The 18,930-nt window shown below is 52.0% G+C and overlaps 2 protein-coding genes across 29 annotated transcripts in view; one reads left to right on the plus strand and one right to left on the minus strand.

The window, feature by feature from the left end:
- ANGPTL2 (angiopoietin like 2) overlaps positions 1 to 16,538 on the minus strand; it is a 35,904-nt gene extending 19,366 nt beyond the window's left edge. The window contains exons 1-2 of one of the 4 annotated variants that reach the window (XM_003911934.5): positions 16,068 to 16,538; positions 808 to 1,673 (exon numbers count right to left, since the gene is read on the minus strand). In XM_003911934.5, coding sequence (XP_003911983.1) covers positions 808 to 1,624 — 817 coding nt within the window. In that variant the 5' untranslated portion in view covers positions 1,625 to 1,673; positions 16,068 to 16,538. Of the gene's footprint in view, positions 1 to 807; positions 1,674 to 4,077; positions 4,170 to 4,234; positions 5,190 to 16,067 lie in introns of those variants that run through there. The other 3 variants (XM_009189147.4, XM_017950017.3, XM_009189148.4) reach the window with 3 other exon arrangements.
- Positions 1 to 18,930, plus strand: part of RALGPS1 (Ral GEF with PH domain and SH3 binding motif 1) — a 309,103-nt gene that overhangs the window by 190,726 nt on the left and 99,447 nt on the right. The window lies entirely within an intron of this gene.

Below are 18,930 nucleotides of genomic sequence, written 5' to 3' on the forward strand. Positions count from 1 at the left end.
GAGTCCTAGAGCGTAGAGGAGTCAGCCAGATATTTAAAGTGAAAAGACCTGAATGCAAATCTAGCCTGAACACCCTAAGCCTATTAGCAAGTTACTCATCCTGTCCGTAAGGAGCTCCAGGAGTTAATTATGTAACATACATGGAAATGTCCAGTGCCAGTATCTTGGGTAAGCTTTAAAACCTGCCAGCAACCCCATTCCTCCCCCATAACGGTATTTTGAGAATGGCTGTATTTTAAGATGAAATGTGTATGTAAGAGCATATGGAAGCATCATTGAAAATTCTAGACAGCAGCAGACTCTAGGAAGTGTGTGGGCTTTAGGAAGGACTCCTTCCCATGCCCAGCCCCTACAATGCATTTATCATATTCTTAACGTGGGTAATACTTTCTTTTCTTATGGCCCATTGTTTATTTGGTGAGCATTTACAGAAGGCCAGCCCTGTGCCAGGCACAGTGCATGAGCTGCAGGAGAGACCTTCTCTTCTATCTGCCAACACACGGGATCGCATGCAGAGCCTAGAAAACTACAGGCCTTGGGTTCTTTCCTGCCGGAAACCAGAGAATGTTTGCCCTGTTCTGAAACTCCATTTCTTGGTAATGCCTTTGAGGATCCATCTAAGGAATGTGGTCCCCCCCTCACCCCACTGGCTCCAGCAGCTCGGGCCAAGGGATTGCTGGGGGATTGTGCACGTCTTTGGCCTGGCTTCAACAGGCCGTGGCTTTTCCCCCATTTGTGGTCACAGCCAAGGGAAGCCTGGTGCCTGGCTCTGAGACCCACATGGAACACGATCCCAGAAGGACTTACCCGATGGCTTGTCTGTGGAGGATGGGAGGCTGGTGAGAGTGGGCATAGTGGGCAGAGGGGGTGGCAGCACCTTCAGGTTCTGGTCACTCTGGATCTCGTTGGTAGAGATCTGGTTGATGATGCGGTTGTAGGTGGGTGGCTGGTAGACCCGGGGCGGGGCAGCGGGAGGTGGCTGGGGGACGGGCCTGGCTGCGGGCACCCTCTGGCAGTGCTCCTCAAGCTGTGCGATGATCTCCGATTGGTTGTGGGCTAGTGTGGCCAGGTGCTGGTACTTGTGCTCCAGGTCCTTGTACTTGCTGGCCAGCTGCAGCATGTCGGCTGTCTGGTTCAGGATCCTGTTCTCCAGCTGGGAGAGCTCCAACGCATTGTCCCGCTTGCGGATGATCTCATGCAGGAGCTGCATGTAGAGCTGCGTGACCCGCGAGTTCATGTTGCGGCTCTCCTTGCGCAGCAGCTTCACCTCGCTCACAATGCCGCCGTCCACCTCCACCAGCTGCTGCAGCGTCTCTATCTGCCGCTTCTGCTTGAGCAGCTCATTGTTGAGCAGCTCTAGCTCCTGCTTATGCACTCGGTTCTCCAGAAGCACCTCAGGCTCCTTGGAGTTGACGCAGATGGCACCTGTGACCCGCTGCTGGGGCACAATGAAGGTGTAGGTGCACTTGTCCTGGGACTCGCCCGCCCGCTTGTACCTGTTTAGGTAAATGAACTCTCTTGGCGAGCCCTCCTCAGTGCCCTCAAAACCATCCTCCTGGCCTGCAGCAGCTCCCATGGCAGCCAGCAGTCCGAGCCACCAGCATGTCACGCACAGTGGCCTCATGGTCCTTGCAAAATGGTGGTTATTCTTTGTGAATAGAATCTATGAAAGCCTGAAAGTAAACAGAGGGGAGAATCAGTGACGGTCCCACCACTGTCAGTGCCCTGTGCTGTCAGTGATCCCAGCCTTCTTGCCAGGCAGGCAGAGCTTTCCAAAAACTCAGCTTCAGGATGCTGGGTTATATTCTCTTGAAGTCAGAGAACAGGCAGCCATTCTGGAAGCAAGAGGAGACAGGCAGGCTCCAGCAGAGGTAGAAGGGAAGAGGGAGGGTCTCAGAGCATCTAAAGGCAGGAGGCCTTGGCCCTGCTACTTCCAGAGCCAGCTCCAACGCCCGCAGCCGCCTTGCTGAACTACTGGCCTAGAGCCTGAGAACCGTATCCAAGCAGCTTCAAGCTGGGAAGGGGAGGCAGAGGAAGGGTTTTCTGATCTCCCTCCTCTGCTACCTTAGGCTTCTCAGACTGCTAAGTCTACCTATTCTATACTTTCACACCCCCTGAACTTTCCCCTTGTAATACCTATCACAGCAGTGCTGAATAGCAGTTCTGTTTGATCTTCTCTGTTGGATTCTAACTCCATGAGGGCACGTCCTGTGTCTGATTCAACCCTGTATTCCCAGGATGTTGCACTTTGGGCAAATATTTGATAAATGAATGAATCGTTTGACATGTTATGGAATACATTCAGGTATTAGTGGACAATGTCAGTGGAAGGATGTGTCCAGTTACGTGGCTCTGGTCACTGTGTTAGCTAAGCTACAGAGCCAAAACAGGAACAAACAATCAAGTTCTTCTGAATCCAAATATTTGTAATAGCCAGTGACAGCAGAGTCCTGACCACTGCGACGTGATTCAGTTAGAAGAGAGCAGAACACAGAATGCGTCTCTAGTTTTGCTTCACTTCTGTTCTTGGACCATTCCTCCCTTCGCCAGATGTTCACTGAACACCTGTGATGTGCTGGCCAGCATGCTGGCGGCTAGGGATACAGCTACCAACAGGATGGAGCCAGCCCCTGCCCTCATGGGGCTTTCATGTCATTATGCCGTTCCCAAATGCCGGAAAGCACAACTATCACATGCTGTAAAGGGGTATTACAGGGAATTGACCTAATCGGAGGGTCAGGAATGCTTCCCTGAGAAAGTGCCCTTTACACTGACCCTTGAGGAATGAGTAGGAGTTAAATGGGCCAAGAGGGAGGGGAGGACATGTGCTAGATCCCTCCCCTTGCCCACTCGAGGGCCTTGCTCCAGCAGTCCTCACCATCTCCCCAACATCATCGTGGTTTTCCTACAATCGTACTGTTATTTTTCTCAACTTGAAGAAAACCCTCTCTTGACCTCATATCCCTTCTGCAGCTGTTGTCGCATTTCTCTGCTCCCCTTTTCAGCAAAGCCTCCAAAGAGTTGCCTGCACTCACCATTTCCAGAAAGTTCCTCTCTTTCTGGTCTCTCTTGAGCCCACCCTCATCAGGCTTTGCCTCCTCCCCTTCATTCTAGGTTGCTCTAAACAGGATCACCAGTGGCCTCTGTTTGCCAGATGGAAGGGCTAGTTCTTTTTTTTTTTTTTTTTTTTGAGACGGAGTCTCGCTCTGTCGCCCGGGCTGGAGTGCAGTGGCCGGATCTCAGCTCACTGCAAGCTCCGCCTCCCGGGTTTACACCATTCTCCTGCCTCAGCCTCCCGAGTAGCTGGGACTACAGGCACCCGCCACCTCGCCCGGCTAGTTTTTTGTATTTTTTAGTAGAGACGGGGTTTCACCGTGTTAGCCAGGATGGGCTCGATCTCCTGACCTCATGATCCACCCGTCTCGGCCTCCCAAAGTGCTGGGATTACAGGCTTGAGCCACCGCGCCTGGCCGGAAGGGCTAGTTCTTGATCCTCATTAATATTTTCCCTCTCACACTGTGGAATACAGTTGGGCTCCCTTCTTGACCTTCTTTCCTGAATGCCACCCTGCCTCCTGTCTTGCTGGCTGTTCCTCCTCAGAGCCTGTGCTGGTTCATCCATCCTCATATTCCTGTCCTTTCTCTTACTGTTGCGGGGGACCTAAAACTCAGTCCTCAGAATTTTCTTTACCTTAGTGATCTCATCCAGAGGTCAGGTTGGTGATCACCCTCAAGTACTGATTACTTCGTGTTTATTTCTGGAACTCTCCCCTGGACTCTAGACTCATACATACAGCTGCTGCTTCGACATTTCCACTTGACTATCTGCTAGGTATCTCAACTCATCCAGAAATGAACTCGTTTTTCCCCCTATCTCCAACCCAACCTGTTCATCCCAGTTTTTCCTGTGTTAGTAAATGTCCACTCTAGTTGCTCTGGCCAAAAGCCTTGAAGTCATCCTAGACGCCTTTCTTTCTTTCATACCCCACATCTAATTCACCGCCAAATTACAATGCCAGAAATATTCTCAGAGTCCTGTGTCTCCCCACCTCCCTGCCACCAACCTGGTGCAACCCACCTGTGCCATTCACCTGGACTCTTGCAGTAATTTCCTACTAGCTTCCCTGCCCCGGCCTTGTTCATCCTACCTTCTGTCCTCAACTTGGTAGCCAAAGTGGTCCTTTTTAAAAAGTCAAACGGGGTCACTCCTCTATTCAAAACCCCCAGTGGCTCACCATCTTGGAGGAAAAGCTAGTGGGTCTCCAAGGCACTCTATGATTTGGCCCCCACTTCCTCCCTGGTCTTGTCTGTGACCCCTCTCCCCTTCAATCATCTCCTCCAGCCACTTGGTTGGCCTTTTGGTTGTCCCTTGAGTGCTCTAAGCACACTTGGGACTCAGGGCCTTTATACTTGCTGGCCCCAGCCCCGTTCTTCATTGTTCCCTCACCTCTTTCAGTCTTTGCTGAAATATCACCTTCTCAGTTAGACCATCCCTGCTGATTGAAGATTGTGACCTCACCACATTCCCCCTGCAGGGTCCTTATCACCATCAGATACAGGCTGTCTCCCTGCCCCATTCCCTTGAATGCAAACTCCATGAGGGTAGGGGGTGTTTGTGTTGGTCACCGCCCCATGTGCAGGGCCTACCATGTGGCCTGAAACACATAGGAGCTCAATAAATATTTGTTGATGGAATGACAAGACATGCCTGCCAACAGATGCTGAGCAGCTGGGAGTGCTGGAAAGAGGGATAGACTGGGGCGGGGATCCCATGGACAAGTGACTGCCTGAGGAGGTCAGAGCTGTGCAGAGGAGGGCCTACGTATGTATTTGTTAATAACATCCATTGACCGAGGTCCACTATATACCTGACCCTGTACTAAACATTTTGCAAGTGTTTTCCACTCTCCCATATTCTTATAATCTCCTTTTAAGGTAGATACTGTTGCTGTTTACATTTTATAGATGAGGAAACTGAGACTCAATGAGGCTGAGTGACTTGCCCGAAATCAGAAAGCTAGAAGGTGGCAGAACCAGGGCTCAACAACCCTGGTCTGATGGATTCGAACCCGCTAACTCTGAACGATGACACAGACATGTATTTAATCTGAATATTAGCATCACTACTTTCTGATTTCACATTAATCTATGCTAAAATAACAAGTATGACACAGGACTTACAGATTTTGTCCTCCCTGAACCCCTTTGGGGGCTTCTCCAATGAGGACCCTGCGTCTGGGCTCCACCTTGTACCAGCCAGTGAGCAGTTACAAGAGACCCTGTGCTCTCTGGGGCCCTGCTGAGCTGTTTTCCACTTAAATGACAAAGCCCAAGCGTGATTCCTATGGCCTGCTCAGGCCTCTCTGAGGCCAGGCAGAGAAAGGTGTGCGGGAGCTTCTGGTTTGGGCTCTGCTAGGAGGTGGGGCTGCAGTGACGTCAGTGGAAACCCAGCTGAGTTTGGAAGTGTTTGCCTGGTTTCCAACAGTGCTTTGGCTGCCCCTGTGCTAGTGGCCACACCCACCCCAGAACAATGGGGAGGAGCCGCCCCCGACCCTGGGCTAGGGCACGTCTGCAGGGCCACCGCCTTCTTCAGGCTGCTTACCTGAGGCAGTGGGTGACAAACACCTCTCTGTGCCCATGTGGGCGTGGGGCTCCACTGTGGCCAAGAAACTGCCAGAGGCCCAGGAGGCAACCTGGCTGCAAGGCAAGGCTGGTTTCCAAACCTTCCTGGACCTCCAGATTTGAGAGGGTTACACTATTTATGGTTGAGTTCTATCCTCTCCCAAACATGGGCTCTCACGGCTCCCTGGCAGAGTTCTTGCCATTGCACTTGGGACCTAAAAGGCCGAGTTTCTTCTGTGAAATGGGGTGATCCAACCCACCTTGCACACTAGGTGAGCAGCATGGAAGCACATCGGAAGCAGGAGATTGGAATAATGTGTTAGCATTACGATAGCAGGAACAACAAAGCTGAAGCAAAACCAGCAACAGTAAGGATGCTGAGCATAGGCTAGGCAGCGTGCCAAGCACTCACACCATCTCCTCGACTAAGCCTTGCACAGGGCTTTAGGGCTTCCAGGCCCTTCACATCCACATTCTCTCATTTAATCATTCCAACACTCAGAGTGACTTATTAGTGTTATGCCCATTTCTAGGCTAAGGAAACTGAAGCTCAGAAAGGTGTGGGGGTAGCTGACTTGAGGTCACATTGCTAGCAGTGGGACCTCTTGAAACTGTGTTGATTCTGAGTCCTGTTATACCTCTGTGGGGCCTGAGCTTAGTGGGGTGACTCGGAACTGATTGGATTACAGGAATGAAGGGAGGGAACAGGGCACTGTGCTGGGCGCCTGACATACTTTGTCCCAGGTAATCCAGTGGGTTGTTACTCACCCCGGTTTTATCAACGGAGACATTGCAACCCGGACAGGCTTGGTGACTTGCCCAAGAACACAGCAGATAACAGCCAAAGCTGCCTGAGCCTAGGACCTGGGTCAGCCTGATACCAAGGGCCATGCTCTTTGGGCTTCTCTTTGAGCCTCAGAGTCATTTATTTTCCTTGGAGTCTAAGACTCCAACCCCAATTCCTCCCTTCCCCCCAGCAGTTTTTTGCCAGTTTGGCGGTTCTTAATGGGCAGTAATAAGTTTGTTTACTTTTGCTCTCTTGATATTTATTCAACTAATTGCATCTCAAGGGAAAAAACACCCCCCGCCCCAACCCCGGCATTCCAGCCATCTTAGGACTGGAGAAGAACTCAACTCCATCAAAATGATGCTCCTCACTTTTTTCCTGTGTCCAACAAAGAAAAGCAAATCCAACTGTTTTCCTTGGCTTCAGAATTAAAATAAAAACGATTCTTAAAATTGCTTTTCCACATTGTATTGTGAGGAGTTTCCATCACGCACGGGTTTTCCTTCCCCACAAGTGAGGCTGGTGTGACTGTGCCACGTGACAGCCTTTGCACACGGGGAGGCAGCCTCTCCAGGCCTTGGGTCCCACCCAGTCTCCGGTGGGCTGCCTCTGAGTGTCGCCGCTTGGCCTGATGTGGTGGGGCCACACATCATGTGTCCACATCCCTCTCACCACTGTGGTGCTACAGCCCAAGCAAGGAGCCGCTTTGTGGGAACAGCTGTCATTTTTTTTTTTTTTTTTGAAACGAGTCTTGCTCTGTCGCCCAGGCTGGAGTGCAGTGGTGCGATTTCAGCTCACTGCAAGCTCCGCCTCCCGGATTCAAGGGATTCTCCTGCCTCAGCCTCTCAGGTAGCTGGGACTATAGGCACCCACCAGCACGCCCGGCTAATTGTTTTGTATTTTTAGTAGAGATGGGGTTTCACCGTGTTAGCCAGGATGGTCTCGATCTCCTGACCCTGTGATCTGCCCACCTCGACCTCCCAAAGTGCTGGGATTACAGGCGTGAGCCACCATGCCTGGCCGAAGAGCTGTCATTTTCATAAGATGGAGCTGTGTATTCTGCCCTGTAGCAGAAGCTGCTGGCCTGGGATCCTCTTTTGAGTTCACCCCAAAGGTTAGAAATGAGAAAAGTTCCAGTAATAAAAAGAATAACAACAACTACTTGTCACTATGGCTCAAGCACTTTATATACATTATCTCACTTAATCCTCCCAACAGCCCTGCAGGCGGCCTGTTATTTGAGGGCCGCCATGCATGGTGGCCCCACTTGTGCAGTGTGCAACTTAAGGGGGCACAACTCACATTCATAGTCTTTATGTTTTTTATATTTATATTGCAGCAGTTTTCTAATGCCCACAAAGATGCTTTTAAGGCTAACAGCAAAGCTGACGTTTATCCCTATTTGCAGTTGAGGAAACTCTTGAGATTTGAGGATCGTGAGTCATTTGCCCAAATCACAAATTACTAAGTAGCAGAGCCACTAACAGACCCCAGAATAACCCCCAAAGATACCGTACTATAAATAAAGAGAAACCAAAGTGCCAAAGTGACAGGAAACCCAAAAGAGATTGTTCTCTGACCCTCTAGGCAGGAGGACGACAGGAGTGCTCTTGCCATCCTTAGGCCTGCAAATCCCGGAGAAGCCTCCAAATTAAATCCGGATCTCAGGAGTTGTTTCATCATCAGTCCAGGTTGTAGTCCTGCCTGGAGGACTTACAGAACCAGCCCCTTACCGCCCGCCCTCCCGTCAGCACTGCCCATTGGTCTGTGATCACAGATGAAGGCCAATTATGGGTCCCCGCCAGAAGAGGCATCCCAGCACTGCAGGAGGCTGGAGAAGCAGGCCTCTGCCAAGACAGTCAGGGAATCTGGAACTGCCAGCTGGCCCCTGAAGTCAGGGTTCTGGGAAGCTAGAAGCCTGAGCTGTGCTTGAGTGAGTCTGGTGGACCTGAGCAGGAATCAAGTTTGTGAACCTATCATCAGGACAGAAGACAGATGAAAACATCAACATTAGCTAGCAGGTGTTCCTACTAAAGCTGTTGAAATGTATGATGTGCTGGTAGGGAGGTATCCAAACCAATTGGTAATCCAGGATGTGGGAAGGATCCAGATGAAGGAAAAGGCCCAGCTGATCACGTGACCGGTAGTATTGTAATAATGGCTGTCATTTGTTTGTTGTGAACTTGGGTGCCCACCTGCACTCTATCTCACTGGCTCTTAATAGCTCTATGAGTAGGGGACCATACATCCTGGTTGGCCCCGGTTGAGGTCTGTTGTCTTACGTAATTATTATTATTGAGATGGAGTTTCACTCTCATCACCCAGGCTGGAGTGCAGTGGGGCAATCTCGGCTCACTGCAACCTCTGCCTCCCAGTTTCAAGCAGTTCTCCTGCCTCAGCCTCCTGAGCAGCTGGGATTACAGGTGCCTGTCACCGTGCTTGGCTAATTTTTGTATTTTTAGCAGAGACGGGGTTTTGCCACACTGGCCAGGCTGGTCGCGGTCTTATGTAATTATTAATAGCACCCCCTTTTCACTCTCAATATTGTCCTGACTGAGCAACAAACTATATGGTCCCATTACCTAGGAGAAAGGCATTATGTCTGCATTTGGCAGTAGAGGAAACCCAGGTCTAGAAAGGTTAGGTCTCTTGTTCAAGGTCACGTGGAAGTAAATATCAAAACTGGGATTTAGCTGTCAACTGCTAGGTCCAAACCCTGACTTGCATCAAGATTGTCTCTTCAACCAGTATGAATAAAAGGTGCTTGCTTGTTTAATGGCTGAGATGCAGCTTGCATCTTACTCACTATTGACTAAGTAGAAATAGTTTTCAGGTCAGCACAAGGGTGTGCTTTGTTGAATGTTGGAAAGAGCTGCTTGATCATGCGAGTGGTAATTACGACCCCAAAATGGGTATCTGGGATGAGCCGTGACACCCTCACCTTGGAGAACCTGGTGAAAGGACTGTGCATCGTTTGTCCTGGATGATTCACCATCAGCCTGGAGGCCAGGGAGGGCATAACCAGATCTCCAACTGCCCTCCCCTCCCAGCTGAGGATGCTATGAATCGTTCCCTACCAGAAGGCACCCGGGGAGTCTGGAGCCAATTCCCAAACCCTTCTAGTTCAGCTTTCATACAACCATTGATCTATTATCATTTATCTATTATCCATCTAGCCCTCCATCACCCACCCATTTAGCCTTCCCATCCAGCCAGCCATTGTGTATTGCTACTACCTGGTCATGGGTGATGGGAGTCAGGAGTCAGAGAAGCAGGGTAAGAGATTTGCCTGGAGGAGTAGCATTGGGGGTTTGAATCTGCCTGGTGCTTTGGGTTCCTGTGCTCCTGCCATTGGTGAGTTGCTGGCTCCAGGAGCAGTTCATGGAGGAGGCGGGTTGTGGTCACACCATGAGATCATAAGAGTAGAGGGGGATGTGGTTAGGGAGTGGGGGAGCTGGTTGCCTTTGCCAGGGGGACAAGGACACTGCTGTTACTTTTTCACAGTGCATTATTTGGGAACCATTTTGAGATTCCCCCAAAGTCTGTGCACCGAGCCCTCTGTGCCAGGAGCCTCGGCCAACAGAACAGAGGCGGGGAAGAGTCTGCAGAAGCCATTTCAGAGTCCAGCTTCTGAGTTGGCTGCTGCGTTTCCGGCAGCGCCTAGTGTGCTCTGGAGCCCTACAACTGGGAAAGCCCTAGACAAGAGGGAGAAGTCAAGGGCTGGGTGGACAGCACTGCCCCAGGGTGGCTTTCTTGGGAAATCCAGGCCTTGCCTGGAGCTGCTTTTCTGGGTCTGGCTGAGAAGTTGGCACCAGGGCCACCTTGGCTGTTTGGATGGACTTGTTCCTCAAACACTGGGACAACCAATTTTTGTGTCTGCCTCACTGATCCCGGTAGCTCTTTGAGGCAGGGGCTATGACTATCCCCATTTCACAGATGAGCAAACAGAGGTAAGGGATGAAGTCACTTGTCCAGGGTCATGGTGCTACGAAGTTGTGGAGCTGGGCCCAGAACCAGATTTGTCTGCTCCAGGGCCAGGTTTCTTAACCACACAATTCTAATTGGCCTCCCTGCCTTTGGGTGCTTTCTCCCCTGCAGTCTACGCTGCATGCAGCTCTAGGGCTGTCTCTCTGACACCCACATCTGATCGTGTCAGTGTCCTGCTTAAAAACAGACCCTGTGTTGTCATGCCTCCCTGCCTTTGCACGTGCTGTGCTTCCTGCCTCGACTACCTTCCCCCACTGTCCTGGCTGATGCCTGCCTGTCTTCCTAAATTGACCTCACCATGAAGCCATCCATTCAGTGAGATCCTCCCTCCCTCCTTCAGCTCACAAGTGCAGCTGTGGCTGCTTCCAACCCAACACCCAAGACTCAGATTGTACTCATCTGGTTATCTCCCTCCTGACTACAGCTTCTTTAAAAAAGCAGGGCCGGCTGGGCGCGGTGGCTCAAGCCTGTAATCCCAGCACTTTGGGAGGCTGAGACCGGCGGATCACGAGATCAGGAGATCGAGACCATCCTGGCTAACCCGATGAAACCCCGTCTCTACTAAAAAATACAAAAAACTAGCCGGGCGAGGTGGCGGGCGCCTGTAATCCCAGCTACTTGGGAGGCTGAGGCAGGAGAATGGCGTAAACCCGGGAGGCGGAGTTTGGAGTGAGCTGAGATCCGGCCTGGGCGACAGAGCGAGACTCCGTCTCAAAAAAAAAAAAGCAGGGCCAGGGCAGATTCCTCCTCTGAATACCCAGTATCCAGGATGGCACCTAGGTTACTAAACAGGAACTTATTCATATCACGTATTTCCCAGTAATTTCTCCTCTTCCAGCCACTGTGCCAGGGGCTGGAGATAGAACAGGAACAAGGTGGGTGAGGTCCTTACCCTCAAGGGGTCCACGGTAGTAGGTGAGACAGAGACTAGGCATTTGTTTTGCAAAGAGATACGTGCCCAGATGGGGAAACTTGGGGGGCTGTGGGGCACCTGACCTAACCCCAGAAAAGCCCTTGGCTGGACAACAGAGAGGGGAATGGTGTGGCACCCTGGGGTAGAGAAGCTTGCTTGCTTGAGAGCCTGGGTCTGAGGCTTGCTTCATTGATTCATTCATTCCACAGATACCTTTCCTGCCTGGCCCTGAGTGGGTATTAGAGATTCGGCAGTAACTGAGACAGACACAACCTCTCCCTCATGGAGGTAGGAGTGGGACCACCTCAGGCAGGACTTTAAGGATTCTTGGAGCTGAGCAGGTCCTCAGGCATCTCTTGAAGATAAGAACAGAGTCCATTCTGGGCTTTTCCTTGGTGGTCTTGGTACTGCCTGTCTGGACAACTAGGCAGCAGTGGGATGCTGAGGCTCTGGGGCTGCTGGCCCCAGACAGGCTGATTTCAGCAGAGAATGGACTGACACAATAGCTCAGTTGTGAGAGGCCTGGCTTCCCACACCCAACATTTTTTTTTTTATTTTTGAGATGGAGTCTCACTCTATCACCAGACTGGAGTGCAGTGGCGCGATCTCAGCTCACTGCAACCTCCGCCTCCTGGGTTCAAGCGATTCTCCTGCCACACCCAACATTTTAACATTCCTGGGACCAAAATGTGGCTCATGATTGATGTGTACATGTAACAGGCCATCATAATGTTTTAACCCCCAACACTGACTCAGTCATATGGCGTACAGTCCATGTGAAAGAACACAGCTTTGTCATAGAAACTACCCCCAGAATGAGGCTTCTGACATGACCTGTGTATCACCACAAACTCCAAGCTGCCTGGGGCTGAATAACTCTTCTATTTGGGGTGTTTTATATAAATTCATAAAAAAGAAATGCCATTCAATGAATTGATTCTTTCTTGAGATTGCCACAGTGTGGTGGTCCAGGATGGCAGCAGGCTGGGGTGGAACCAGCACAGGTCTGGGTTTCAATCTTCGCTTTTTGGCCCATGAGTGGAGAGACCATGGGAGAGGTGCTGCACCTTAACCCCCAGTTTCCACTTCTTTAAGTTGGGGCACACCACCCACCTTGAGGACCCTCTTAGCTCCTTGTGCCACCTCTTTACAGCTTTCACACAGTTGTGTGTGTGTGTGTGTGATTATTTACCGTCTGCCCAGTCCTGCTGGGCTGTGGGCTCTATGAAGCAGAGCCCCTCCCCCATCTGCCTGCTGTCAATTGAGACCATTCCAGATTAAATGGGCTGTGATTCAGAGAGGCCAGATGCTGAATGTACCTGCTTTGGCAGGGCTGCTGTCTGTTATGTTTGTTCTATTGTAGCTACCCGTTGCCATCTCCCTGATGTTTTTTCAGAAATTGCTCAGGTGTGGCCCAGTGTAGATGATGACCTGAGCTCTGATTCTTCAGTCCTAAAGGAGCCTCCAAGTACGGATGTAGAAAGCACATCAATAGTATCTAAGTCACATGGACCAGTGAGGCTCTGCGCCCACTGAGCTGGGGACGGAGTTTCCTGGGGCTGATGTGGTGAGACAGTATCGCAGAGCACCCAGGCACGTGGAACAAGTCAGCCAACCTGGTTTCGAAGCTCAGTTCCTCTTGTCCCTGACCGTATTACCACAGGTACCCTCATAAGTGTGCTGAGGCTCATCTCTAAGGGTAACAGTCATGCCTATTTTGCCTCAGAGGTAGGCTTCCATGAAGAGCAAGGGGTGCGCTAAAGTTGATAAGCCCAAGGTTTTCAGAGGGTTTGGTTCAGCATTCGATAGAACAGCAACCAGAGCAGATGTGGCCACTGAGGACACTGGGCAGGGACCCAGTGACAGTGAGGAGAAGAGAAGTTGAGGCATCTTGAGGCACTGAAGTGAGAGGAAGTCAGGGACTTTGGAGCTAGACAGAACTGGGTTCCAGTTGCACATAATCACGTAACTGTGTGACTTTGGGCAAGTTAACCTCTCGAGCCTTAATTTTCCCATCTGTAAAATGGAATGCTAAAACTAGAACCTACCATGTAGTGTTGTGATGAGGATGACATGACATAATGTATGTGCCTTACTTAGCCCAGTGGGCACTTCCTAAATCACTGGGGGATGGAGGGCCAGATGGAGGAACAGCTTATTTGCTCTGCCCGTGAGCTTCAGCAATAACATGTAGTCCCCTGCTGGACCATGTGCGTTACACATTTTTGTCTGTTCCACCCAGACTGCCTCATTAGTAGTAAGTAGTCCCATTTTTTTTTTTTTTTTTTTTTTGCCAAGCTCATGAAGTCAGTCAGAGCCTCTGCTCAGCCTGAGCTACCCAGAGAAGACAGTGAGCCACCATGGTTCCAGACTGTAGCAGGGAAACCTGTGGCTTCAGTAGCCCCAGAGGCCTTGTGCTAGAGAGCAAAATACTTGATGTCACCTTTTCAAAATGCTTCCAAGAGCACTGGAACCTCAGGGGGCCGCAGGACAGAAGCTCCGCTCCTGGGCTAAGATGTTTTCAGTATTGTCTGGTGTAAGATCCACCAGACATGGCCACCATAGTGCCAGACCTGGTGATGGCTATTCCTCGCCTCTTCCTCTGCAGCTTCCCACAGCACTAAGGTAGCTGCATTTTCTTATCCTCTGTGGTTCTGGTGGGGAAATCAATAGGCAGACAGGCAGTGCCCATGTGGGAAGCAGGATGACCTTCCTCCTGTAAAGTTGGTATTGGATCCTTTTGTTAATATGTCTGCACTGTTTCTTAGTATGGACTTCTAGGATGCAGGCACGCTGCAGGTGGCCCCAAACCCAAACCCCAGACATAAAACCCCCTCTCTCCTCAGGCTCCTGCAAAGCCCTCCAGTGTGGACAATGGTAGTAGCCACAGTATTGTCTCTGTCTTGTGTGATTTTCTGAAAACCCTAGCAGGATATGCCAGAACAGGGAAAGAATTTGGGTCTCTGGCCGGGTGCAGTTGCTCATGCCTGTAATCCCAGCACTGTGGGAGGCTGAGGTGGATGGATCACGAGGTCAGGAGATTGAGACCATCCTGGCTAACATGGTGAAACCCCGTCTCTAGTAAAAATACAAAAATGATAATAATAATAATAAATAAGTCAGGTGTGGTGGCAGGCACCCGTAGCCCCAGCTACTCGGGAGGCTGGGGCAGGAGAATGGTGTGAACCCAGGAGGCGGAGCTTGCAGTGAGCCGAGATCGCGCCACTGCACTCCAGCCTGCGTGACAGAATGAGACTCCACCTCAAAAAAAAAAAAAAAAAAAAAAAAAAAAAAATTCAGGTCTCTGCTCTTCCCTTCCCTCTGTGCCAATCCTGATTGTTGTGGTTTGTAACTATCAGTGACCAAGGTTTGCTCAGGGTTTGCTGCACACCAGGCACTAAGCCAAGGCCTTCCTAGGCATGGGCGCCTGTCTTTCTCCTAGAAAGCAGTAGGGTGTGGTTGAGTGGCTCCGGAGCCACACCACTGGGTTCGAGTCCTGGTCCTGGCACTTACTAGCCATGTAGCCGTGGGCATATTACTTTACCTCAGTTTCTTCACCTATAAAATGGGAATAAATAATAATGCCTGTGCTATAGGGTGGTCCTGAGGATTCTGCAAGTTGAGTCTGACATAGAGTAAGTGCAATATAAGTGTTAGCTGTTGTTCTCTGGCCATTGTTACCACCTGGGCACTATTACCCCGTTTCAGATAAGAAAACTGAGGTTTAGAAAGGCTACGTGTTCTGCCAGAGCCATTGGCTAGTAGGTAGAAGAGCTGGGATTTGAAGCCAGCTCATGAGCACTACCCTACTCTGCCTCCATTTGGAAAAATACATGTGGGGAGCATTTGGCCGGCTTCGGAAGTGGCATTCTCAACTTTCCCCAGAGACTGGGGTGAAAGAAGATCCTTTTCCAAGTAACTTAACTGGCCTCTGGGAGCTCTCATAATCCTACAGCAGAGGCAAGAGCTGACCCATGACACACACATCACAGAAGGAGAAGGGAAGGATCAGTGAAGAATTTGTTTGGAAATGTTATCTAATACTTAGAGCTTTCAGGCGACTTGGTATGTGGAGCCCCTGCTGTCCCCTTGCCGGTGTACCAGGGAAGCCGCATCCTCCCTATATCTTGGCCACATCCATTCAGTTGGAGACCCGGGGTACCATCCAGTGCAGCAGCCCCTGGGTGATGCGTCCCTTCCCGTGCTGGGTGCCTCTGCTCTCCTTGCCAGCTGGAGGGTGTGAGCAGAGGCAGCCCAGCTCCCGTAACTCTGAGCAGGGGCTCCCAGCGCCTCAGCACAACGCTTGCCTTTGCCTCACATTGTCCCGACCTGGGGGCATAGGAATCCAAAGCCTCAAAGTGACTACCCAAGTCCTTGGGCCACCCCTGCCTTCTGCAGCTCTTCAGTCCGCTGCCCTCTAAGCACACACCTACACACACGCACACTCCCAGCTGCCCTGCCATGCTGGGAGCTGCCGGCCGGCACCCCAAAGGCTCTTTGTCCAAAGGAGGAGAGTGAGGCTTACTCATGAAGTCCTCAAGATGCCAGCCCATGATCACGTGCCCCCAAACACCACTCAGTGTCCACAGGTTCTGCCCCGGACATGCCTTGTTTGGCTCCAAGTGATAGCAGGGAGTGACCCTCTGAGATCCAGCTGCACACACCCCCAGCTGGAGGGTCAGGGTTCTGGAAGCCTAGCCACGGGGCCAGCGGCTGCCTCTCGCCCCTGCCTCTCATGGCCGCAGAGCTGGCCCCTTACCTCTTCCCTCCTGCTTGGCTCCGGGGCGGCTCCTCACATGCTTCACCCTGGCCGTCAGCGGGGCAGCCTGTCCATGGCCTCTGGAGGGGGTCCTGAGTTGCAGGCCAGTGGCTGCCAAGCAGCCCTGCCTCACTGGGCTCCACTGGCTCTGCCTCCACAGAGGGCTCCGGCAGAGGCTGGGGCCAGGACTGGCCAGGGATCCTGCGGGGCTGCTCACAACCTGCTTTCCCTCACAGTGGCGTCAGCCGCTGCCTCAGTGCCACGCTCGGCAGGTCCGGGGCTTGGGGTCTATCCTCAGGCCGTCCGCAGCAGCCTCATTTGAACTCCCAACTCCTTTGTGGAGCCTTTACATGCCGCCAGAGGAAACTGTGAGCACAGCCTGACCCTGGTTGGCTGCAGGCGCTTCTCTCCACCCACCAGTGCAAGAGGATCCCCCAGGCCCCAGAAAGGCTCCGGGCCTCCCCTCAGCCCCAGACAGAGGCGGGCCGCCCGGTGATGTCACACGAGCTCCAGCCCCAGCTGGCCTGGCCCCTCCCGCCCAGCCCGCTTTGGCGGCCTCGACAGGCCCCCTCCTTCCTTGGCACGGGCAGCCTGGCCAGCTCTGCTCCCTGGCCCGCCCTCTCCCCAAAGCTCAGGCAGCTCCCGCGTGCTGCGAGGCGGAGCGCTTTCCCTTTGACTCAGGGAATGGGTTTAGATCCGCTCCAGCTGTGCGTGCAGCCGCGTGCGAGCAGCAGGCAGCGGGTCCTCCCCCTGGATGCTTCGTTGGGCACTGCCCCACTGAGCCCCAGGCTGGCGGGCGGGGCAGCTCAGCCCAGAGCGCCTCTCCCCATCAACTGCCCTTCGTGGAGGCCTCATTCTCATCTCTAAACCCTGGGGAAGGGAGTCCAAGGCTGTCCACACAGAAGCTGTGGCATCGGAGCTGCTCAAAGTTAGCAGGAGGCAGTGACTTAGGACGGTGGAACTACCACAGGCTGAGGGTGGAGGCAGCACTGGAGGAAAGCTGTCACTTCACACCTGAGTGATTTTGATTAATTCACTTCACCTCTCTGGGCATCCCTTCCATGCATCAGTAAATGAGCTAATTAATACTAGTAATCTACCTGCAACCGCTGCAGCAAGGACTCTGTGAGGTCACGTGGGACGGAGCTTGGCACAGTGTCAAGGACACCTCCTTGAACTGCGTTTAGGACTCTGGAGATGAGTGGATCAAGGGTCTCCTGCTCCCAGACCTCTGCTTTGTGATCCTCTTTAGCCTGTGTTTTCATCAAAATGTGACCTCCTGTTGGGCTGTTCTAGGAACAAACACTGGAACTCCAGCGGAGTCCTCAGCACGGAGCCAGCCACATAGGTGGAGCCCTGTGAACGTTGACAGAATCAGAGTAAGAAAGGAGAGGATGGCACTGGACCCCACAACGCAAGCATCCTCCAGACGCGTCGGCACTGGCAGCCTGGGAGAAGGCACAGTCAGTGCGGGAGGACAGGCCTGCTGCCGGGCACCCTGCGGGGATACAGAGAGTAGGAGGATGGCAGGCACCAGGAAGGGAGCCCCAGGGTACAAGTTTGCCCCTCTGCTTGGACAAGAACATGTGAAATATTGGTGGTATCTTTGCTTTTTTAAAAAGGTTTTCGTGATAATGGTGGTGATGACGTTTGGGAACAAACTGGGAGAAAAACTTTAATGGGACTTTCCCTGCTCCTAGGCATCCTCCCCACCACCAGGCACCCCTCCCAACCCTGTGGCAGATTCTTCTTTCAGAGATGGCCCAAGCAATCTCTCCCAGTCCCCAAGGAGACCCTGACACTTCACCCATAGAGCAGTGAGGTCCCTGCTCCTCGCCTTGAAGCCAAGAGGGTTTGTGACTTGCTTGTGACCAGAGGAATGTGGTGGAAGTGGCACCACCTGACTTCTGAGGCTGGGAAAGGCAAGGCAGTGCAGTCTCTGCCCTGTTCACCAGGGCACTGTCTTTTGAAGCCCCGAGCCAAGCTGGAGCCTAAGAAGTCCAGCAGCCACGGTGTAGAGGCCACACACAGTGTAGGTCCCAGCTGACAGGAGCATCAACCGCAGACACGTGAGCAAGGAAAGATGCCTGTAGATGATCCTAGCCCCTAGTCAGAGAGTCACCCCAGATGCTGCATCACTGTCAGCTGCAGAGTCTTCCTTTTGAGGCCCCACACACTGGGGAGCAGAGACAGCCGTTCCACTGTTTCATCTCCAGATTCCTGCCCCACAGGCCCCATGGGTATAATAAGATGGTGGTTTTCGGCTGCTCACTTTCAGTGGTGGTTTGTTACACAGCATTAGTAACTGGGACAGACTCAGGCAAGAGCAGTTGGAGGGAGCCCTTTAGAGGAGCTGAGAGAAGTACATTGTGGCTAAGGAGAGGAGAGAAGATGGGGTCTTGTTAGAGAGGTGGTACTTTATTCCAAAGACAGTAAGGAGCCACTGAAAGGTTTTGAGCAAGACAGTGTTGAGACTGTTAGTTTTATTTTTTAAAGGCTACATTAGTTACTGAGTGGAGACTGGATTAATGTGAGCTACAGACAAAGGTCCTAGGACTTTCACACCCTCTGGGAACAAGCCCAGCACAAGCCCCTTGGTTACTAAAAGAAAGTTGTTTTCACGATTCGAAGTTCTTAGGATCCCCTCAGTGGAGGAGGAGCAACCAGGGTGTCTTTGCACACCTCCCGCCCCACTGGTGGCATCGGGCAGTCAAAATTAGTGGCACTGGGCACTGGGGAACTCGGGAGTCGGATTCTAGTTCTACCATTTGGTTGCTCTGACCCTCACTTTCCTCATCTGCAAAATGGGGGTGATATGAGGATCTCCCTCACAGGGCTGTGGGCTGTTGTGAAAACGAAGAAG

Source organism: Papio anubis, chromosome 13 (assembly GCF_008728515.1).
Source record: "Papio anubis isolate 15944 chromosome 13, Panubis1.0, whole genome shotgun sequence".
Classification (NCBI taxonomy): domain Eukaryota; kingdom Metazoa; phylum Chordata; class Mammalia; order Primates; family Cercopithecidae; genus Papio; species Papio anubis.